Source organism: Rhincodon typus, chromosome 11, assembly GCF_021869965.1.
Source record: "Rhincodon typus isolate 14 chromosome 11, sRhiTyp1.1, whole genome shotgun sequence".
NCBI lineage: Eukaryota > Metazoa > Chordata > Chondrichthyes > Orectolobiformes > Rhincodontidae > Rhincodon > Rhincodon typus.
This window is the reverse complement of record NC_063342.1, coordinates 41,301,480-41,325,945: the sequence shown is the minus strand read 5'-3', so window position 1 is coordinate 41,325,945 and position 24,466 is coordinate 41,301,480. Positions and strand designations below refer to the sequence as shown.

Genomic DNA, 24,466 nt, shown 5'->3' with positions numbered 1-24,466 from the left:
GCAGCGACCTTGGCACAAGCTTGAAGAACAGCATCTCATTTTCTGCTTGTGGACCTTGTAGCTTCTGGGACTCAACATTGTATCCAATACCTGATTCATCTTTCTATGTTTTCTTACTCACCTTCCATGCCCAGTCCCATTGTGACATGGGTTGCTTTTTGCACAGTCAACCTATTTTCACTCCCTTGGAGGCCTATTGTTACATGGTTCGCTTTCAGCACTGATAACCCATTCTCTGCTACCCTAAGCTATCATAGAGTTGTGGACTTGCGCAGTGCAGAAACAGACCCTTTGGTTCAACATGTCCATGCTGACCAGATATCTTAAATTAACCTAGTCCCATTTACAGGCATTTAGCCCATATCCCTCTAAACCCTTCCTATTCATGTACCCATCAGATGCCTTTTATATGTTGTACCAACCTCTACCAGTTCTGTCAGCTCATCCCATACTTAAACCACCCTCGGCATGAAAATGTTGCTCCTTAGGTAGCTTTTAAATCTTTCCCCCCTCAGCTTAAACCTTGCTGTCTGGTTCTGGACTCTGCTACCCTGGGGAAAAGACCTTGGCAAGTCACCCTAGTCATGCCCTTCATGAGCATATAAACCTCCATAAAGTCACCCCTCAGCCCCAACACTCCAGGGAAAACAGCTTCGGCCTGTTCAGCCTCTCCCTGTAGCTCAACCTGTCCAATCCTTGTAAATCTTTTCTGCACCCTTTCAAGTTTAACAAGAAGTTTCCTGCAGTAGGGAGACCAGGATTGAACATTGGCCTAATCAATGTCTTATACAGCTGCAACATGACGTCCAACTCCTGTACTCAATGGACTGACCAATAAAGGCATGCATACTAAACACTGCCTTCACTAACCTGTCTACTTGCAACTCCACTTTAAGGAACTATGAACCTGCACTCTAAGTTCTTCTTGTTCAGCAAGTCTCCCCAGGACCCTACCATTTAATGTACAAGTCCTGCCCTGATTTGTGTTATAAAATGCAACACATCATATTTATCTAAATTAAACTCCATCTGCCACTCTTTGACCCATTTGATCAAGGTCCCGTTATGCTGAAGTAACCGTCACTGTCAATATATCACCAATTTTTGTGTCATCTGCAAACTTAATAACCATTCCTCCTAAATTCACATCCAAATCATTTATGTAAAATAACAGAAAGCAGTGGACCCAGCATCGATGCTCGTGACTCACCACTGGTTACAGGCCTGCAGTCTGAAAAACAACCCTCCACAACCACCCCTTGGCTCCTACCTTCAAACCAATTTTGTATCCAGATGGCTGGCTCTCCCTTTACTCCGTTAGATCTGACCTTGCTAACCAGTCTACCATGCAGAGCCTTGCCAAATGCCTTGCTGAAGTCCATATAGACAACATCCACCGCTCTGCCTTTATCAGTCTTCTTTGTCAACTTCAAAAAATTCAATCAAGTTAGTGAGACACTATTTCCCCAGCGCAAAGCCATGTTGACTATCCCGAATCAGTCCTTGCCTTTCCAAATACACATATAACTACAGTCCCTCAGCACCTCCAATAACTTAGCCACCACTGATGTCAGGCCCATCAGTATGTAGTAACCTGACTGTCCCTTAGTACATTTCTTAAATAATGGCACCACTTTAGACACTTTCCAGTCTTTGGCACTTCACCCGTGACTATCGATGATACAAATAACTTAGCAAGGGGCCCAGCAATCATTTCCCTAGCTTCCCACAAAGTTCAGGGATACACCTGATCGTGTCCTGGGGATTTATCCACCTTTATGCGTTTTATGACATCTAACACCACCACCTCTGTAATATGGACATTCTTTAAGACCTATTTATTTCACTATTTGTTTCTCCAAATTCTCTAGCTTCCATATCCTACTCCACAGTAAATACTGAAAAGAAATTTAGTATCTTCCCCCATCTCCTGCAGTTTCACATCTAGATGGGGCTTGTTGATATTCAAGGGGCCCTACAGTATGGAAAGAAGTAATTTGGCCCAGTATCTGCACTGACCCGCCAAAGAGCATCCCATCCAGACCCCACCCAGTCCCCATAACCCCACGTTTCCCATGGCTAATCGACCTAACCTCCACATCTTTGGACTGTGGAAGGAAACCAGAGCACCCGAAGGCAGGGCGAACATCCAAACTCCACACGGGCAGTCACCCAAGGCTGGAATCCAACCTTGGTCCCTGGTGCTGTGAGGCAGCAGTGGTGCCGTGCGAGAGCCCAACCTCAAAAAAAAAGGCCTGGTCTTCCTAATTGCTGTCAGTTCTGATAGAGTTGCTGGACTCTTGTGTTAACTTTGCTTTCTTTCCGCATGCTGCCAAATGTGCTGAGCTTTTCATTAGCAATTTTAGTTCAGATCTCTGGCTTTTGCAATTTTTTTTTGTTCATTATAATTTTACAATATCTCATGTTGCCTGAAAAAAACCAGTGGCTGAAGAGGTACTTTATAGAAATGTTGTTGCTTCCATCATAGAAGCAACCAGTTAAAAGAAGAACAGATAATTGACCATATCATCACTTTTTGTGATTAACAATAAATGTGGGTCAGTATATCACTGAACTCCAATGTTTTTCGAAATGAATCATGCAGTTTTTTTTTAATCCATCTGAGATTCATCTAAAAGGCAGCACCTCTGACCATGTGAGATCTTTTGAATAGCGCACTGGCAACAGTGGGTCTTGAATTCATGATCACTTGACCTGAGTGAGAATATCGCCACTGAATGATGGACTGCACTAGATTTAGTGGAGTTAGCAGAATATAGCTGTTGTAAGTTCCAAATAAATGTTTTGTCTTTGAGTAGGTTGAAGTTGTTACTGCTGTTTTTAGAAAATTTTATTTGGCTTCAACTTAGAATAGAATCCTTACAATGTGGAAACAGGCCCTTTGGTCCAACAAGTCCACATCGACCCTCCGAGCATCCCACTGGGACTTGTCCCCCCAATAATCCATCCTATAATCACGTCCCTGAACACTTGTGGCAATTTAGCATGGCCAATCCACCTAGCCTGCCCATCTTTGGACTGTGGGAGGAAACCAGAGCACCTGGAGGAAACCCATGCAGACACGGGGAGAATGTGCAAACTCCGCGCAGACAGTTGCCTGAGGGCGGAATTGAATCTGAGTCCCTGGTGCTGAGAGGCAACAGTACTAACCACTGAGCCAAACTTCTGTGAAGTTTTCTGGAGGGGAAAATGCATTTTGTCTGGAAGAATTGGGGTGTTTTCTTCAAAGGAATTGAAGATTCTTCAAAGAACCTTCCACCACTGGAATTCTCCATGTTGATACATGTATATACTTTCTTCTGCAGGCTGGTAAACATGAAGCAATTGTGAAGAATGTCCATGACCTTCTTGCAAAATTGGCTTGGGATTTTTCTCCAGAACAGCTTGACCACCTTTTTGATTGTTTTAAGGTAAATTTCTTTCATGCTTAAATAAATTGACCAATATGATGAATTATGTATTCATTCCCTGTCCAAAATTTTAATTTAGGCAAGTTGGACAAATGCAAGTAAAAAGCAACGTGAAAAACTGTTAGAGTTGATTCGCCGCCTTGCTGAGGATGACAAAGATGGTGTGATGGCACACAAAGTGTTGAACCTCCTGTGGAATTTAGCGCACAGTGATGATGTACCTGTTGACATCATGGACCAGGCTTTAAGCGCGCACATCAAAATCCTGGATTATAGCTGTTCTCAGGTGAGAGAATGCTGCATTTTGTTAGATACGGCACAATAAACTTTTACATGTCTGATCCCAAGGCATGTGCTGCAATAGGTTGTTAATTGAGATATATATGGAAATTAAATCTCAACTTTTTTTTGCTCTTTATTTTGTTCCCTTAAGGATGTTTATTTACTGTTTTCCTAATATACCCTGCCACTTGCAACAATTTGTGAACATTGACCACCCCCTCCCCTCCCCTGTGCTCCTCCATCCCTTTTAGAATTGGGCCTTTCATTTCATATTACCTCTGCTTGTTCGTCCTACCAAAATGTAATACTAAACATTTCTCTGTATTAGACTCCATTTGCTGCTTATCTGCCCAGTCCTTTTTAAATTCTTTCACTCTCCTCACAGATCACAATCTTAAGTTTTGAAAATTTTAACATAGTTAACAATCTGCTGTTATCAAATATGTGCTGATTTTTCTTAATCCACAATTGTCCAATTTGCTGTTAATCTTGTCCTGGATTATCATACCTATATTCTTTCCTACTATAAAAGTTAAACTTACTGTTCGATATTTACTGGACTTGTCTTTACCCTTCTTCTGACAAAAGTGTAACATCTGTAATGCTCCAGTCTTCTGATGCCATCCCTATGTTGAAGGGGATTGGAACCTTATGTCCAGTGTCTTTGTAGTTCTTTTCTTTTTCTTTCTTCAGTTTCTTCTGATGAACCTGGACCTGGTTCCTAAACTTAACTTTATTTAGCATGAACTTTTCTAACACCACCTTTGTCAATATTTTTACCCACCCAGTGTCTCAACTAACTTTTCTTTTATGACTTTGGCAACGTCTTCCTCAACAAGATCAATGTGAAATACTCATTTACTACTACAACCATGTTCTCCCTTCCCAGGTGTAATTCCCTGTTTTGGTCCGCTTTCAGTCCCAGCCATCGTTTTGCTGCCCTGTTACGATTTGTGCGCTGATGTCAGATCCTAGTTTCTTTCCGCAATTTATTTGTTTCTCATTTTCTTATTTTTCCCTCTAAACTTTCTGTATTCTTGTGCTATCAATCTGACATCTGTCTTAATGAGCTGAGTTTTTGCTTCAACTTGCTATCTCCTGTCATTGAGGGGGTTTAGGCTTTGTTAGTTCTGGTTTTTTAATTCATGGCCATGTGCCTCAACATAACTGAACTGCCATCTTCATTAAATTTAGCGAGTTGAATGTTCCATGATGATTTTGATGGCAAAACTTTTATTTCCAGTTTATGCTTACTGCAGTAAAATCAATCCCTCTGCAATTTTTTATTTTTGCTCTGATTTGCTTTGTGCTGTTTTTAGTAGCTGTCCAAAACCACATTGTCACTAACTCCTTAAATGTTCCCCTACTAATAGTTGATCCACTTCATTGCCTGGGACCAGATCCAGCCATGTCAACTTTGTCAAGCTAAATGAATACTGATCTAGAAAATTCCCTCAAACACATGAAACTGTACTATTATCTGTTATCACAGTCTGTATTGGGATAATCCCCCATCTGTGATGCATAATATTTGCGCCTCTAATTTTATTGCAGATTTGTTTCTCCAAATCTTTTACAGGTTATGGAATGCATGGATTTGTAAGATAGTACTCTCCTCTTCCTTAACTGTAATCAAATAGACTCTGTCTCACCCCTCTACTTCCAGAAATGTAATATTCTTCTCAATAAGTGCTGCCTTATCCACTTTTCCCGTCTTTGCTGAACTTTGCACTCAAGAATGTTCATGCGCAGCCCTGCCCACATTTAAGTCAGATTTCTGTAATTGTCAAGGAATTAAATTCCCCTGTGGCTCTTGCACTTGCAGTTCAATAGCTTTATTTATAATGGTCTGTGTTTGGTTTGATTTGATTTGATTTATTATTGTCACATGTACTGAGACACAGTTAAAAGTATTGTGCCAACCAGACAAGTCATCGCTTACATAGGTACATCAGGGTAATAGAACAGAATGCAATATATAGTGTTACAGATGCAGAGAAAGTCGAACTCTTAATATGAGAGACCATTCATAAGTCTGATAGTGGGGGAAGAAGCTGTTCTTCTCTATTTCCATACATCATAAAATGATATAATAAGGAATTGTGTTTTATCAGATGTTCTATTAATTAACAAAATGACCATTCTTGTAATTTGGAAACATTTTAAAAACAAAATTGCTCAATTCAAAATAGCTGGTTTTCTAAATGGATGAAGCTGTCAGCTTCTGAAGCTATGTATTTTTGTATTCTTTCCAAACATCCTCATTTTAGTGTTATTGTCATATGATAGATTATACAAGTGACAAATAACATTGAAAAACTAATTTGCTTATGTGTTGAAAGTAAAAGTGAATCCAACTTTTTTACATTAAAAAAAAATCAAATAACACTGAGCATTGAACAATATAATTTGTGAACTCAGCCAAGGAAAAGACTTTTTCAAGTTACCTGTTATTTGAAGTTGAAGCATAATCATGTGTTTACTTGTGGTGGCAGGCTTGACCTTAATTTCTGTCCCAAATATATTTTCTGTTGTACTCTCATTTTAAACTAACTGTTGTTTTGAAAAATGTTCTTGAAAATACATTGCTTTTTCCTTTCGATAGGAAAGAGGACTAATTACTGCATAAATAGTATTTAGTTTAATTTTCTGTAATACTTTGAGTTACTAATGCCAATTGCAATTCAAATAGGACCGAGACACTCAGAAGATCCAGTGGATAGATCGTTTTGTGGAGGAACTACGTACTAATGACAAATGGGTCATTCCTGCTTTGAAACAAATTAGGGAAATCTGTAGTCTATTTGGAGAAGCACCGCAGAATTTAAGGTACGATGAATGACCATTTAGAATCCTCTGAGATGTAGACAATCATTTCCTAAAAAATGACATGGAAATACCATTATTTCAAAAGATTATCATTCTTTGGATTTAGTTACACGTAGTAGTTCATACATTTCATCCTTGAAAGTAAATGTAGACTTCAGGTTGTGTTTCACGCATATGGTGTCTAATGGAAATTGAAACTATCTAGATCTGCTTTTACACATCAGGAAATGAAGGTAAAGCTATGCTTATGATACTCAAAAGCAAGTTGGGCAATAGAGTATTTTTTCTTAAAAAGAATACAACAGCATACCAAGTAATTATGAAGTAAGTAAAAACTTCAAATAAATCATCGACAGTGGTCGTTTTGCTGTTGCTAAATAAAATCAGACAGCAAGCAGAAGACATTAAGGGAAAGTACACTGATCACATCCAATACCTGGCCTGGCAGGGGTGCAGAGCAATAAAGTTGCTGGAGGATAAACAAGTTATTGGCATAAAGGTACTTGGCAATTTGAATTGTAGATTTGATCATACAGGTAGTAATTATTATTGTACAGATGTGTTCAGGTCTCAAAGGTTGGTACTTAAGTTGCTTGATGTCATCTTGAACAGCAACATCTTTAATACCAGTGCTATATCTGCAGTCCACTTTGAGTCTGCTTTTTTTAATTCCCCCTGAAGCAATGCCTGTCATTTTGACCACAGCAAATAAAGTTTGATTTCCCAGATTAGCGAGATTTTACATTCATTTAGTCCCCTCTCAGTTCTAGAGTGAATTTATTTTCATCATTGTCATTAAAAATATTTGTCATGCCTATCCCAGTAATTGTTAAATATGCACCACTTGCCACGACAGTCTCTGGACATCTTGACGTTTACTGCCAGATTATACGTCATCAAAGAGGTGTCTCACTGGTACCGGTATTGGTCGCTGATGGTTTTCTAATCTGAGTTAGAAGGTTGTGGGTTCAAGCCCCAAAAGACATGAGCACACCGTATACGTTGACACTCCCATATCATGCTGAAGAAATACGATGCTGTCTGAGGAGTCATCTCCGATAAGATGTTTAGCCTCGCCAGTCTCTTGTACAGATGTGAAAGATTCCACAAAAATATTTCAAGAAGAGCAGAGCAGTCTACCCAGTGTCCTAGCTAATATTTATCTCTCGAATAACACAAAAAGCTAATGATTGATAATCTATCTTGTTGTCTGTGGGCACATGCTGTGTGTAACTTCCTATGTAGAGAATGTGGCAATATTTTCTGAGTGCTTAACTAGTTGAAATTCTCTTTATGGTGTCTGCAGGTTGTTAAAGTGCTTCATACTTACTTACTGTTCTTTGAGAAAATACTTCATGCATAGACAGAAAGAAAAAGGCATTTGGTGAGGACCATGTCCTTCAAAACTCTCTTTAGGATTTGACTATTTGACCCAACCCAAAATGTCATTATACAAACCTGGAGTAAGTTGCTGATTCCCTCCATGGAGCACCAGTGCTCTGATAATAGAAGCATTTAATGGAAACGCACCACTCATTGAAAGGTGGCAACAATTAGTCAAAACACAGGTTTGATTGAATGTGTTTGTGTATGTACACACTCATTAGAAATGGGAGTACTGTCAAAGAGTGATTGTTACTATATTGAAATGAAAAATAGAACAGGTGTGGGGAACAATGCAGAATTTTGTGAATACCAGAGGTAGCAAAGATGTTGGAATCTTTACTGAAAGAGATGGCACTCGAACCCTTTGCTGTGGTTTCGGTGTGGCCACTCACGGTTAACAGAGTTCTTCCTTGTGATCCCCTGCAACATTTTACTAAAATATTAGATTTGCCTGCACTATTCTTTTCAAATAAATTATGGTTGAACAGCTGTTCTTCGACAGGTTCAGATAAAGTTAACATAGTCTTGTGCACTTCTAACACATCTCCCCTCAACCTCCTTTTGTTCAGGTGCTCAACCTGGCTTTTCCAACCGTACATTTTCAAACAATACTGATTGTACTGCTTTTCATATGGCGTTTTGACCACTTGTATATTTACATTTGTTAAATATAATGTAAATTTATCTCAAACAGCTGATCGGTATAGTCCAGCAGAAAGCTTTTATGTTGAAGTACTGAATACACGTTCAGCTTTTGCATAGGTCTGAAGCAACTCTAACATGTTCAAATTGGTTTCTTTTAAGCAAGCATTTGCTTCTCCCGTACATGTCTACAGTCATCTGGGGTTTTTACTTAACACATTGTTAGGTCATAGGCTTCTCAAATACATTAGGGAGATCCCACACTTCAAGGTTTGAAAATCATCACCTTGGGAATTGTGTGCATGTATATTAAAAGTGATCTAATCAACGAGTACCACAATAAATTGATTTTTGAGTAAAGGTTTTGATTAACAGAAATGTTTTCTTTGTAGCCAGACCCAAAGAAGTCCACATGTGTTCTATCGACATGACTTGATTAACCAACTTCAACACAATCATTCATTGGTCACTCTGGTAGCTGAAAACCTCTCTGCTTACATGGAGAATATAAGACAATTCCATAAAGGTAAAGCAGCATGTTTTTTTTAAAATAAACTGTTCAAGACTTGTTAAGCAAAGTTAAAAATGCCCACTTGGTTGATTCTATTTACATAAAATTGGGTTCCCAGACTGGAATATATCCAGTTTATCTATTGTTGGCTTTTAATTTCAATGAGGTGAGGTTTATGATTCATTCAAGTAACAGGCCACACAACAGATGTATTAGGCAATACTATGTATCTAAACAGTTGACTTGGTAGGTAAACTGATTCAAGTCAGTAAATGACTTGGAAGCAAATTGTTCACTTTATATAGGGCTTAACAATTTTGTCACTTTAGCTGCCTGAAGTATCAGGTAGACAAACATGGCACTGGGTAGTAGTAAAAATTGGCCAGTGAAGAAACCTAATTAGTTTGTTGTGGAAATTATTTAAAGTGATATTAGCCGCATGCAAGTATGCAGAAAAATGATTTTCCTTACCAACTGAAGATTTAAGTGAGATAAGGCTGTTCAAAGCTTAACAGGATGAATGGGCAAGTAAAAGCTCCCAGATATGTCAAACTTGTGCCAGAAAATTGACTGATATTACTAACTTCCTAGAATCTGCTTTCAGTACCTATACGAGTCATTGGTACTGACATCTGGCTTTTTTGCCTTTCCTCAAAAGAATGTCTTGCAACCTGTGAATTCCTTGATCCTGGCACCAGGGAGAGAACTTTTTTAATTCATTCATGGGATGTAGGTCTTGCTGACTAGGCGAGCATTTATTGCTGGTCCCTAATTGCCCTAGAGGGCAGTTAAAAGTCACATTGCTGTGGGTCTAGAGTCATATGTAGGCCAGACCAGGTAAGGATGGCAGTTTCCTTTCTTTAAAGGGCATTAGTGAATCAGATGAGTTTTTCTTACAATCGACAACGACTTCATGGTCATCAGTAGACTCTTAATTCCAGATTTTCTATATGGAATTCACATTCCACCATCTGTTGTGGCAGAATTTGAACCCAAGCACCTAAAGCATTGCCTGGATCTCTGGATTAACAGTCTAGCAATAACACCACTAGGCCATTGCTACCCCATATTGATCATGTTGATCAGCACTGGGAATCAAGATGCAAAATCAGTCTGGACAGAAATAAAAGATAGTAAGGGAGAGAAGTCCCTGGTGGGAGTAATCTATCAGTTCCCAAACAGTAGTTCTGCACTGGGGCACAATATAAACCAGGAAATTCTGCAGGCTTCTGACAAAGGTACAGCAATAATTGTGCGTAAGTTTAATATGTACCGAGACTGGATTAATCAAATTGGTAATGGTAGGCTTGAGAGAGAATTTATTGTGAATGTATTAGAGATTGTTTCTTGAAGCAATACGTTATGGATGCAGGCTATTTTGGATTTGGTATTGTTTAATGAGGCGGGATTAATTAATCTTATCGTAAAGAATCCTCCAGAGAAGTGTATTCAGACCATGTTTGAATTTCAAATTTAGTGGAAGGGTGAGAAAACGAAGTCCCATTCCAGCATTCTGAACTTAAAGGAAATTACATAGCCAGGACGACATATCTGGCCCTAGTGGTTTGGGCAGGAAGACTAAATGTGGTGCATTTGATGGACTGGTGGATGTTTCAGGAGATTTTCAATTTCTCCAAACTAAAGAATACCCCAGAGAGAGAGAGAGAGATTCAAGGAAGAGGAGAAAACCTCCACAGCAAAACATTAAAGACAGCAAAGATGCCTCCTAAGTCATACAATATTACACAGGTCACTGGCAGGCTGGAAGGTTGGGCAACCTTGAAAGATCAACCAAGGGTTACTTTTCTGTTTATTCATTCATGGGATGAGGGTGCCACTGGCTGAGCAACATTTATTGCTCATCCCTAATTGCCCAGAGGGCAGTTAAGAGTCAACCACATTGCTGTGGGTCTGGAGTCACATGTAGGCCAGACCAGATAAGGATGGCAGTTTCCTTCCTTAAAGGACATTAGTGAACCAGATAGGTTTTTCCAACAATCGCCAATGGACTTAAACATGAGAAAGAGCAATGGTAAGTTATGAAAGAAAAGTCGTACAAAATATAAAAACAAACACAAAACCTTTAAATATATAAAACGGAGGAGAGTAGCTAAAATCAACTTTGATCCCTTGGAAAATGTGACTAGAGAGTTAATAGTGGGAAATACACAAATCATGGAGTCACTAAATTAATAGTTTACTCCGTTTCACTTCAGGACTCTGGTACCATCCCAAACGTAACACACAAAACAGCAGTTATAGAAAGGGAGGGACTTCGAACAATCATCATCACTAGGGAAATGTATTGAGCAAAATATTGGGATTGAATGCTGACAAGTCCCCAGGATCTGAAGGCCTGTATCCTCAGATCTTTAAAAGAAGTGGCAGGAGAGATGGTGGGATCCATTTGATTATAACATTCCAAAAGTTCCAGTGGATTGGAAAAATGTTAATACAACTCCCAAATTCAAAAAGGGAGAGAGGCAGAAAGTAGGAAATGACATTCTTGTGAGTTTAATGTGTGTCTTTACAATCCATTATTAAGGCAGCAGTAACAGGACATTTGGAAGTTCAAAACGTGATTCTTCTGAGTTAGCATACTGTTATAAAGGGTAAATCATATTTGACTAATTTGCTAGAGGTCTTGGAAGATGCAGCAAGTGACATGGAAAATAAGTATACTGCAGATATGGTATATCTGGACTTCCAGAAGCTGTTGGTAAGGTGTTAAACAAATGGTTAATAGGCAAGGTTAAGATCACATGGGGTTAGAGGAATTTATTTTTGGACAGGGGAATAGTTAACGAATGAAAAGAAAAGAAGAGTTGTGTTAATGGGTCTTTTCTAGTTGTCGAGATGCAACTCTGGGTACACAGGGTATGGTCCAAAGGACCACGGTTATTTACAACTAATGATTTAGGTGCAGGTATAGGAAGTACACTCGTCACATTTGCAGGTGGCATTAAAATAGGTGAGAAAGTAAGTTTCAATGGAGGAGTAAGAAATTTACAGATGAATATGGATAGGTGAATGGGCCAAGATTTGGCAGATGGAATTTCACGTAGATGAGAGTCTGTTGTCCATTTTGGAGGAATAGAAAGGCAACTTGTTAGCTAAATTGAGAGAAACTTCTGAGTGCTTCAGTGCAGAGGGATCGGAGTCTCCTCGTGCATCAAGTATAGAAAATGAATATGCGCCTACAACAGGCAATAAGGAATGCAGATGGAATTTTGGCAAATAGCTAAAGGAATAGGATATAAAAATAGGGATGTGTTGCTGCAAATGTACAAGGCATTTGTGAGACCATATCAGTAATATTGTATGCAGTTTTGCTCCTTTACAAACAAAGAAAATTACAGCACAGGAACAGGCCCTTTGACCCTCCAAGCCTGCACTGACTACCTGAGGAGGGATGTAATTGCATTGGATGTGGTTGAGAGGAGGTTCGCAAGATTGATTCCAGAGATGTGGGCTTTTGTCTGCAGCGTTCAGAAGAATGAGAGGAGATGTAGTTGATGTCTTTAAGATGTTGAAGGGGACTGACAAAGTAGATGTAGAGCAGATGTTTCCCCTTGTGGGGAAATTGGAAAGAGGGGTCATAGTTTTAGGATAAAGGGGGAAAAGGAAGCGTGGAGAAATTTCTCTCTAAAGGTTTGTGAATCTTTGGAATTTGTTATCTGTGTGGTACATGCTGGAACACCGAGTAAATTTTAAGGAGATAGACTTTTAATGAGCAATAGACGATAGAATAGTACAGCACAGGAACAGGCCCTTCAGATCACCATGTCAGCGCTGACTATGATGCTGTTTTAAACTAATCCCAAATATCTGCATGTGGTCCGTATCGCTTTATTTCCTGCCTATTCACATGTCGGTTTAAATGTGTCTGAAGCGTTGCTGTTGTATCTGCTTCTATCACCTCCTGGCAGCGTGGTCCAGGCACCTTCCGCACTCTGCATTTAAAAAAGGTACTTGCCATCTCCTTTAAACTCCACCCTCTCCCTCAATTTTAAACCTATGCCTCCAAGTATTTAACATTGCTACCTCTGGGAAAATACTCTAGCTATCCACCTTATTTCATGTGTCTCATCATTTTATTTACTTCTATCAGGTTGCTGCTCAGTCTCCGATGCTCTGAGGAAAACAATCCTAGTTTGTCCAACCTCTCCTTATAGCTAGTACTCTCAAGTCCAGGTAATATCCTGGTTAAACTGCTTTTGCACCTTCTCTAAAGGCCCCAAATCTTTAATATAATGTTGCAACCAGAACTGCACAAGGTGCTCCAAATGTGGCTTAAGTGAAGTTGTATAAAGCTGCAGTATGACTTGCCACCTTTCTTGCTCGATGACCTGACTGATGAAGGTAGCATGCCATATGTGGCCTTTACCACCTTATCCACTTGTGCTCCCACTTTCAGGGAGCAATGGACTTGCACTCCAAGATCCCTCTATATAACAATGCTCTGAAGGGCACTACTATTTACTGTATGCTTTCCTGTTGAATTTGACCTCCGAGAAATCATCATCTCACTTGTTTGGATTGAACTTCATCTGCCATTTCTCTGAGATAACAAGGTGTAGAGCTGGATGAACACAGCAGGCCAAGCAGCATCAGAGGAGATGACGTTTCGGGTCGAGAACCTTCTTCAGAAAACCATTTCTCTGCTCAGTTTTCCAACTGATCCACATTGTGCTATATCCTCTTGACAACTTTCCATTTGATCCACAACTGCACCAGTTTTCATACTAAATTAAAACCAAAGAACTGTGAATGCTGTAAATCAGAAACAAATAGAAATTGCTCAAAGCTCAGCAGTTCTGGCAGCATCTATGGACAAAAATTGGAGTTAACCAGACTCCTCATTCTTGATTCCTTCACAAGGGGAAACATCTGCTCTATATCTAGTTTGTCAGTCCCCTTTAGCATCTTTCATGCTCTCAGGTTCTGAGGAAGTGTCACTCGACCTGAAATGTTAACTTTGATTTCTCTCCACCTGCTGAGCTTTTCCAGCAATCCTTGCTTTTTTTCCACCAGTTTTCATGTCTGCAAACTTAGGAATCAGACCACCTGAATTTTCATCCAAATTGATATGTAAGCAAGAGAGGTCCCAACATTGATCCCTTGTGTTGAATGATTCTGGTGAGTGGGCAGGGAAGTGGAGTTAGGGCAGAGATGAGGTCAACCATGATCGTATTAAATGGCAGAGCAGTATCAACACCTCTTCCACACTCATCCCCCAGCGCCCTATCTCTCACGTCTTCCCCTCTCCCATATGTGCCTCTTTGTTTGTTTCTCTTTCTCTTCTGTCTGTCGCTCTCTCCCTCACTTTTTGTCCCTCTCTCATTTTTTCCTCAGCCTCTCATTTCCCCCCACAGCTCTTCCTCTTTCCCTCGGTGCTCGTGCTTATGCTCACTCACCTTTTCTGCTCTCTGGAGTATGACTAATTCAAGTTGTGCAGATTCTACTTCTGTTCGCTATTCAATTCTCTTCATTTGCGAATGATTTCTCTCCAATTGAATTCACTCATTCCCTGGTTTGTATTGCTGTTGGTCCAGTTTCAAACAGTGTACTACCGCCTCAGTTTTGCCTGACCTTTTGTTCTTTGCTGATCATTTAGAGATAAATCTTACATAACCAGCTAAATCTTGAACTGTCAATCATTCTCATAAAAATGAGCGAGAAACCAGTGCATTTCCTGTTATCCTTTTCCAGTTATTGATACCCACTTCTGTTTAAGTGGTCTGCAGTATGTATCTTGCTGCAAGTCCTCACTTTTTTATGTGAGAACCAAGGCTGGAGGTGTACAATGTAGCTGAAGTCCCACTATCCACTGGCCAAAACATAATATATTTGCCCAGTTATCAAGATGACCATATAAATACCTTATCTATATCAGGTTTTAGACATTAAGATCTATCCACCAGTCATTGGTTTATAGTTGAAATGCATGCTTTATTCAATAGAGATGTAATAATTCATTAACACAAGCAATCCATAAGATAGAAATATAAATGCTTATATCTTTCAATATCCCTAAAAGGCACAAACACACTCACTCACTCCCCTGAAGAAAAGAGAGGGGAGAAAGAAATCTCTGCAGAGATTCCTGGGTATGTTGTTGTGGTATGTGTGTTCTAGTCTGTAATTGTGCAAAAATTTCTCAAAGTCCTGCAGGCACAGCCTATCAGGAAATTGAGTCTTGAGGCATTTCTTAAATAATTCCTTAAAAAGAACAAATGAGTTTCACCCTGAACTCAACAAGAAGATTTTATTAAAGAACTGAGATTGCCGTAAGTTGCATAGCTGATCAGACTATTGTCCACTTCAGTTTGTCACTCATTGGCTTTCATACCACTTTGGCTTGTCTTTAGCTAGACTTAGCCAGATAAAGCAAGAACCTGTTCAAACCTGTAACTGATGAAAACAATTGCAGCTGGGGTCAATAGCAAAGCAAGTGTTTGTTGCATCATGTTATTTACTGAATGTCTTGTAAACAGAAGTAATGTTCAAAGTGAACTTGAGGTACCTCTTTAAGAAACCAGTCTAGCTATTTCTCCAAAGCTGAAGTGCTCCAAGTGATACTAAGATGTCTTTGTAACAATAAAATGTATCCAATTCTCAATCTTAACTAATTCAGAAGGTGTGTTATGCTTCACTTGATACAGTTCACATAATGTAGGCTGATAGTTGATTGCATACTAAAGAACTTCACTGTTCTAATACCGTGGTGGATCTTTTTATATAGAAATGAGAATATGATGCGAACTGTTGTCTTGCAACTTAATGTAACTGCAAATGTCTTGTGCTCTTGCAGAGTACCCAGAGTATGATCCACAAACTGTACGGTCAGGGAGTCGGTATAGCCATGTGCAAGAGGTCCAAGAGCGACTAAATTTCTTGAGGTGAGTTGTGTATGCAAATTATTTTCCAGCCTAGAAAACAAATTGATTTGCTGGCTGTTGATGTAGAGAGCTGAAGTAATGAACCATGTCAACAAATGAGATATCTTGTTGGAAAAAGTATTCTATCCCAACCCTAACCACGTTGACTTGCATTTTTATTCCTTAGATTTTTATTGAAGGATGGCCAATTGTGGTTGTGCGCTCCTCAAGCCAAGCAAATCTGGAAGTGTTTAGCTGAGAATGCTGTCTACCTTTGTGATCGTGAAGCCTGTTTTAAGTGGTTTTCTAAGTTGATGGGAGATGAACCTGACTTAGACCCAGACATAAACAAGGACTTCTTTGAAAATAATGTCCTGCAACTGGATCCTTCTCTCTTAACTGAAAATGGAATGAAGTGCTTTGAACGTTTTTTCAAAGCTGTGAACTGTCGTGAAGGGAAGCTTGTAGCAAAACGGCGTGCTTATATGATGGATGATCTAGAGTTAATAGGACTGGAGTATCTTTGGAGGGTAAGGACATAAACCAATTCCATTTTATTGCTAAGATGTTTAGGTAGCATTTGTGCTGATTGTTGTGCAAAAATGTGATAATGGCTGCAGCAAAAAAGGGGAAGTTTCATTTTATACGTCAGTTTGTTCCTAACATTTGATTTTTATATTTTGAGTCATGTATTGATAGGTTTGAATGAATGCTTTTGCTGCTTCACATATTCCTTTAAAAAATTCTAGTTGCATGCCTTGAGACAAAGCAATCGAAAGCTTCAAAATAGAAGATGAACTTTGAACTGAAATTGCTTACATAGTGAAGGAATTTCGAAACAAAGGGGGATATCCTCGATTTGTATGTATTAGCTGTTGATAAAATCATAATATCATAAAATGTGTAAAATGTTCCTTTAGCCCCTCAAGAATTAAAAGAAAAATATTACAAAAAAGGTGCTTTAAAATGTTGGAATATGCTCTACACCTGTAAAGCATTCAAGGATGTCTCCAGAAAAAAATTGATGTTACTCAGTTTAATCTTTGTGTTGAAACTGGGGTTGTCACCATTTCATCGAGTTTAAAATGAAGAAATTTTTTGTTGCGAGCTTGAATGACTATTTAGTTAGAGCTGAAATTTTGAATATCTGTGAGGTTGAAAGGGACCCGACCAGTTTCATGCTGTCCATGTCTTTGCTAATATATAGCAGAACAAATTTGCACTTTAGAAATGCAGCATTTGCAGGAAAGAACAATAATGTTAAATTTGAGTGTTATGAACACACCATATGCATGTATTGCATGCATATTACTCATTTCTGTGATGGGGACATAGCAGATGAGTGAGATGGAATGAGTTCATGCCCAGAGTAGTGCTAGAAGTGTATGCTATCAGTCCCAGTGATCAGTTGATGAAATCAAATAATGTGCCCCTTCAGCTGTTCACAATAAGTAACAACTCATCTCACCTGACTCCTCCAGCTGGTGCTTGCAAATATCCCAACACAGTCGCCAAAATTAGGTGTGATTCTGTGACTGGCTAACATTTGCTACACTATCATGGAAGGCGAAGAATTATATTGAGAAAACAATTTCGGATCATTTTTCTGAAGAAGGGTCCCGACCCAAAACGTCAACTTTCCTGTTCCTCTGATGCTACCTGGCCTGCTGTGCTCCTCCAGCTCCACACTGTGTTATATCTAATTTCAGATCATTGTTTGTGTTTGCAGTGTGATACTTCTGGACACACGCTGCAGGCTACATAGTAATACACTGGGCCCAGATCTTTGTAAGCAGAAAGGATATTTAAATGCATTGCACCTTTTTCACTGATACAAGATTAGCTAACGTATTGACCAATCACAGTCAACCTGCCTGGGTTAAATTTAAACTAAGAATTATAGTTAACCATAAGTCACCTAACTGGTACGTTCTCCATGGCTACGTCTCTACAATCAGGACTTTGTTCTTGTATATTACAGAATGTTGTTCCCCTTTTAAATTGGTGGTCTTGTGAATGTCCTCGTGTACAAGACAAAAAAAAAGCATTGACAAACTGTCTCTTCAGCAATACTCCAGTTCTGTACTATCAAATGACCAGATGCTGAAGTATTTTAATTTTAATCATTTTTATTTGTGTGAATTGCAGTTGGGAGGGACAGTGTCAACGTACTTGGATAGCAGATCAGTTATGGCAGAACAGGCTTTCAGGCTAAGAGACGTAATCCTGTTCCTTAAATCTACTGTTACTGGAAGCATAACATTGCTGAATGCTGCTGTTTGCTCTAGCTGTAGCTTTAAGTGACAGCAAATATGCAGGAGTGCAGAGAAATATGTAGATTAGTTGATAGTGATATTATCTCTCTCAGGTTTTGACTTGTCAGGTGTCATGCTTTCTTCATCATTGAGTTATAGTTGAAACTGCCTTAGATGTAAACTATTTAATTCATGGCTAGTAGCTACATATCCAAGCCAAGTGTTGTAGTGTAAAGTTATATTTTGGACAAAAGACTTTGTGTTATGCTTGAAATAGGTTCTTGAAGTTCTGAAGTTCAAGACAATGATGTTTATGCAAATACTTCTTAATACAAAAGTTTTATTTGACTTGAAACATGAATTGTTTCTTTCCTGTTGTCTGTATTTTCCCTTTTGAGAAGAGCAGTGTGTTTGTGTGCATATGTGTATATGCACAAACTATTATAGTTTATCTATATTTGTAAAATCCATTTCTCAGAATTTCAGTTATGGTTTTTAGTTCTGGCAAGTGAGAAGTTTGAAGTTCAAGTTTGTGTTGAAATCCTGTATTTAGACAAATTATTCCCGTAGGTTGACCAGCATGAAAAATCATGCTTAGGCTTATTAATGGGATATAGGTTGCTAATCACCACCTTTTTTATTTGCCATGAAATGCTTGTTTTGTATGTGGAGTTGACCTCAGTTTTGCAGTTCAGAATTGCATGTTTTACTGTGTCTCTAAATTGGTGCATGGGTTCAAGCAGATGATACAGGCAGTGTTGCCAAGAAAATCATGAGTTGAAGACACCTCCAGAGGGCAGACCTTGCATGGCACACAACAGACTGAACAGTGTCCTCTGAAAAAGGAATGAAATATAAGGTCATGTCCGGCTAAAAATCATAATATTTGTTAATTTGTTAATAATTCCGCTGCAGTCAGGGAGTTCACCTCACTAAAACAGAGCATGGGAGAAGGAGTCCACTTGGAAGAACATGTCCAAGACCAAATGCATCCTGTAAGCAGTGACCAACCTTCGGCATAGTCTTATGAAGTACTGAACTGAATGGGCCCTTAATTATCAGAATGGTTCCATCAGCAAAAATACAGATATAGATTTAAGTGGGCTAAATCAAGCCCTAGGTCTTGCCAAAAGTTTATACCAAAAGTTAGTTTGTTTTGCACTTTAACTAATATAATTCAGATAACTAAAAGACCTCTGCTAAAAATACAAGTTTCCAGTAATTCGTCATAGTGGCAAAAAGCAAAATACTGTATTGCCAAAATGGGTGAGTTGCCATTTATTTTTGATACTCCAAGCTGCCAAACTGGAATAGAAAAGCTCTATTCAAAGCCGCAGGACTTGAGAAGCCCAGATTCACCATTGTGTGGGCCAGGCTGATGCAATGAAATTAACCTATGACAATTTGCAAGTTTTTTTAATTTCTTCACTTGCGGGATGTGGGTGTCACTGGCTGGGCAGCATTTATTGCCCACTCCTAGTTGCCCTTGAGAAGGTGGCGGTGAGCTGCTGCAGTCCACCTGCTGTAGGTTGACCCACAGTGCCATTAGGGATGGAATTCCAGGATGTTGACCCAGTGACAGTGAAGGAACGGCGATATATTTCCAAGTCAGGATGGTGAGTGGCTTGGAGTGAACTTGAAGGTGGTGTTTCCAAATATCTCCTGTCCTTTTCCTTCTGCATGGAAGTGGTCATGAGTTTGGAAAGTGCTGTCTGAGGATCTTTGAATTTCTGCAGTGCATCTTGCAGATAGTACACACTGCTCTTACAGAGTGTCGGTGCTGGAGGGAGTGTAGTGTAGTGCCAGTCAAGTGAGCTGTTTTGTCTTTGGTGTCAAGCCTCTTGAGTGTTGTTGTGCTGTACTCATCCAGGCAAATGAGTATTCCATCACGCTCCTGACCTGTGCCTCGTAGATGGTGATCAGACTTTGGGGAGTCAGGTGGTGTAGTATGGTTGCAGTATTCCTAGCCTTGTAGCCACTGTGTTTGTCTGGTGAGTCAGTTGAGTTTCTGGTCAATGATAACTCTAAGGATGTTGACAGGTGATTCAGTGATGGGAACAGCATTGAATGTCAAGAGGCCGTGGATAGATTGTCTGTCTCTTACTGGTGATGGTCATAGCCTGGCATTTGTGTGGTGCGAATGTTACTTGCCACTGTCAGCCCAAGCCTGGATATTGTCCAGATCTTGTTGCATTTGGACATGGACTGATTTATTGTCTGAGTCGTCGTGAATGGTGCTGAATATTGTGCAATTATTGGCAAACATCCTCACTTCTAACCTTTATGGTGGAGGGGAGGTCATTAATGAAGCAGCTGAAGATGGTTGGGCCTAGGACACTACCCTGAGGAACTCGACAGAGATGTCATGGAGCTGAGATGACCATACTGAAAATAGTTCCCTTGAGGAATGTTTATGCATGTGTGCAACAGTTTGGATTACTGTCTGAACCACAAGCAAATTGACAGAGTAAATAAGATCTGGGAATTGAGCACTTATCTCACAGGTTAATGCGGATAAATGAGTTTCTATTGATGGGCCAGTCACACCGTAACTGGAGAAAAAGGAAGTTGTCTAGTCAAAGCCATTTGTACGACTAGGGCTAAAAGGGGATCTTTAACCTAAATGAAGGCAAGGAAAGGATCTCATAAGGGAAGATTTGGTGAGGTTTATAAAAGAAGCAGGGTGGCAGTATAGGTAATGATGCCCAGTGTCTGACAAGAGAAATGTGCAAATTTGAGTGCACAAACAGATAAGTTCAGTGCATAGAAGAATGGTAAAAATATAGAATATACGGTTCTGTTATCTTAATATTCAGCTTTCATAACAATGTTTTAAACAAGCTGCTATTACAATAATTCTGCTAGTTGAGTCTGAATCTGAAGTGTTAATACCAATATTACGCAACATCTCAAATTTCAGTGTTTTGCTATTTCCAACAGTTGCCTCAGACTGTAGGTGGGCCTGTACCGTAATGGATAACGCGTCTGACTTCAGATCAGAAGATTGAAGGTTCAAGTCCTACCTGGCTCGAGCACAGTTGTCTACAGTTTGGGGCGGCTTGGTGGCTCAGTGGTTAGCACTGCTACCTCTCGGCACCTGGGACTGCGGTTCAATTCCAAGCTCTGGTGACTGTGTGGAGTTTGCACATTCTCCCCGTGTCTGCGCTGGGTTTCCTCCTGGGTGCTTTGGTTTCCTCCCACAGTCCAAAGATGTGAAGGCTAGGTGGATTGGCCATGCTAAATTGCCCGTAGTGTTCAGGGATGTGTAGCTTAGGTGGGTTATAAGGGGATGTATCTGGATGGGATACTCTAAGGGTTGGTGTGGACTTGTTGGGCCAAAGGGCCTGTTTCCACACTGTAGGGATTCTATGTGACTGTAGATGGTTCATTTGTTTGGAGGGAGGGTGGGCATATTAATGGCTGAGTAACAGATTAATCGCAGGTTATGAATCTGTGTATTTCTTGCTCTTCAAATATTGGTGAACAAGGTCTTATTCTGAGAATGAAATAAAATAGTCCCAAGAAGGAACTGATGTGAAAGCTGGCGGGACAAGACCAGAATCTTGTTTGGTACTAGGCTTTTCATTGAATACTGACAAACTGGATTCTGAATTGTATTGTTTGTTTGTACAGTTAAGTAACGTTCAAGAGTTAGGAAGGCAGATAAAAAGGGCAAGTCTAGGTCACAAACTTGGATGAATTTTGCAGCAGTATTTAGGGTTTTATGTAAACTGTATGAAGTTGGACTTGAGCTTAAAACATTTCGTAACTTTTCACTTAAAAATTTTAATGCTTTGCCATTGTTTGTCCTCCACAGGTTGTAATTCAAGGAAGTGATGACATTGCAAGTAGAGCAATAGACCTGCTAAAAGAAATATACACAAACCTTGGTCCACGATTACAGGTTAATCAGGTGAGTGAGCCACATGAAGGATGCTCAGTGTAAGCTTTCGCATTGAGAATCTATGATAAATTTATCTTGTGAATTATGACTTCATTGAGGATTTTAGAAATTTGGATGTGTGTCAGGGCCGTTGTGATTTGGAGATTTTATGCAAAGCAGAGTTGTTATTACAGGTAGATATTTACTTAATCAACCTATTTGGACATATTCATCACACCTCATGCCAGATAACACTTGAACCTGGACCTTGTGGCTCAGAGTTGGGGACACTACCACTGCTAGAAGAGACAATTGCAGGTGGCTTTTTACCTTCGAATTTTTGCTGTATTCTGATATGTAAACAGAGGTACCTTAACGTACTCGTTAATTTGTGCTGAGCGAGGAAAGTTGGGAGGATGTGGAATGTATATGGGATGAAAGATTGGTTACAGTTTAAAGTTCAAGATGAGTAGATCGTAAATATAGCCATATGTTTGCAATGCCTAATTGCTGCCAATATTTGCATAATAGGTAGAGATTCATGAAGACTTCATTCAGTCCTGTTTTGATCGATTGAAGGCCTCTTACGATACACTGTGTGTACTAGATGGTGATAAAGACAGTATTAATTGTGCAAGGCAGGAGGCAATACGGATGGTACGTGTATTGACAGTGTTGCGTGAGTACATAAACGAATGCGACAGTGACTACCATGAAGAACGGACGATTCTACCGATGTCTAGGTATGTATGTTTAAAGCACTACTTTTACTAGCAGATAAAAATTTTGTCAATTGCATTGTCTCTTTACAAAAAAAAAATCAGTCATACAGCACGGAAACTGACCATTTGGTCCAACATGTCCATGCTGACCAGATATCCTAAATTAGTCTACTACCACTTGCCAGCATTTGGCCCATATTCCACTAAACCCTTCCTATTTGTATACCCATCCAGATGCCTCTTAAATGTTGTAATTGTATCAACCTCCACCACTTCCTCTGGTGGCTTGTTCCACACATGCACCACCCACTGTGTAGAAAAGTTGCCCCTTAGGTCCCTTTTAAATCTTTCCCCTGTCACCTTAAACCTATGTCCTCTAGTTTTGGATTCCCCTGCCCTGGGGAAAAGACCATGGCTGTTCACCCAATCCATGCTCCTAATATATTGTACAGTAATTGTCCAGACTAGGTAACATCTTGGTAAATTCCCTGCACGACCCCTCCAATGCAGTCATATCCCTCCCATAATATGGATTCCAGAGCTGCACTTCCTGAATTCCATTTTTGGAATTAGGTGGTTTTTGATCAGTACAGACTTGATGGGCTGAAGGATCTTCTTCTGTGCTGTTGACCCCTACGGCTCTATAAAGCCGAGGTGCTTGAAATACTTCAAAGCATGGAAAACCTCCAAACTTCTATCAAACTGGCCAGATCCAAATTTGCAATAATCAGATGGGGAACTGACTCATGGAATGTTCTCAAGCTAATTTTCCAGATCAGTCTAACAGTGAAGTGACTGGCGAAGGAGGAGATCGGAATCAAGGATTGCGCAGTTAATGAACGGGGTGGTTGCGTGTTTCTTGATCCATTCATGAATTTGTAAGCTGTACACGCAAAATGTAAATTTGAACCCAATTCAGTGGGCAAAATGCCCAGGCACTTGGGCAAAGCATTATCTCTGTCCTACCACATATCACTGTGCTATGATCAGCAATGACTAAGAGATTTTGGTTTTGTATGGTGAATTGTGATTTTTTTTTTTGGTAGAACTGCAATTGGATTTTGATTACATAAAATTCTAAATTTGAGCTTCAATTTAATCTGATCAGTTAATTGATATGAGATGTCCTTTGGAGTGTTTATCATTATTACTGGACATCATGAAGAACTAATGATGTTAAGTGCTGATTACCATATCAGCTTTATGTATTCTGTTAGTTTTAAAATTAGATTGAATTAAAAATTCAATGCGTTGAATTGTTGGTCTTCTGCATGGATTTTCTCAAGTTGGATTATTTATGTGTAAAGTAACTGTTTCTATGTAATGTATTATAGAGAAATATACCACTTGTTAATCAATCTGTCAATTTTCTTGGCAATATTTGTGAGGAATTTCAAAGCTGTTTATTTATGGACAGAAGATGGCAATACCATAACCACAAGATGGGTTTTGCTTGTTTGATTTTGGTCTCCCAACAAATAAATGGATTTTAAGTCAACTTGACAAAATGCAACAATTGAACTATTATGAAGTGAGATTATAATTACTTGTGCAAAACTACATTTTGGAGTATAGAGATAACAACAAGGTGTAGAGCTGGATGAACACAGCAGGCCAAGCAGCAGCATAGGAGCAGGAAGGCTG

General features: G+C 39.5%; 1 protein-coding gene across 2 annotated transcripts in view; it reads left to right on the top strand.

The window, feature by feature from the left end:
• Positions 1 to 24,466, top strand: part of usp9 (ubiquitin specific peptidase 9) — a 161,930-nt gene that overhangs the window by 30,459 nt on the left and 107,005 nt on the right. For both annotated transcript variants that reach the window (XM_048603190.1, XM_048603191.1), the window contains 8 exons: positions 3,327 to 3,431; positions 3,511 to 3,717; positions 6,406 to 6,542; positions 8,963 to 9,096; positions 15,896 to 15,983; positions 16,150 to 16,492; positions 22,035 to 22,130; positions 22,632 to 22,843. In XM_048603190.1, coding sequence (XP_048459147.1) covers positions 3,327 to 3,431; positions 3,511 to 3,717; positions 6,406 to 6,542; positions 8,963 to 9,096; positions 15,896 to 15,983; positions 16,150 to 16,492; positions 22,035 to 22,130; positions 22,632 to 22,843 — 1,322 coding nt within the window. The remainder of the gene's footprint in view (positions 1 to 3,326; positions 3,432 to 3,510; positions 3,718 to 6,405; positions 6,543 to 8,962; positions 9,097 to 15,895; positions 15,984 to 16,149; positions 16,493 to 22,034; positions 22,131 to 22,631; positions 22,844 to 24,466) is intronic.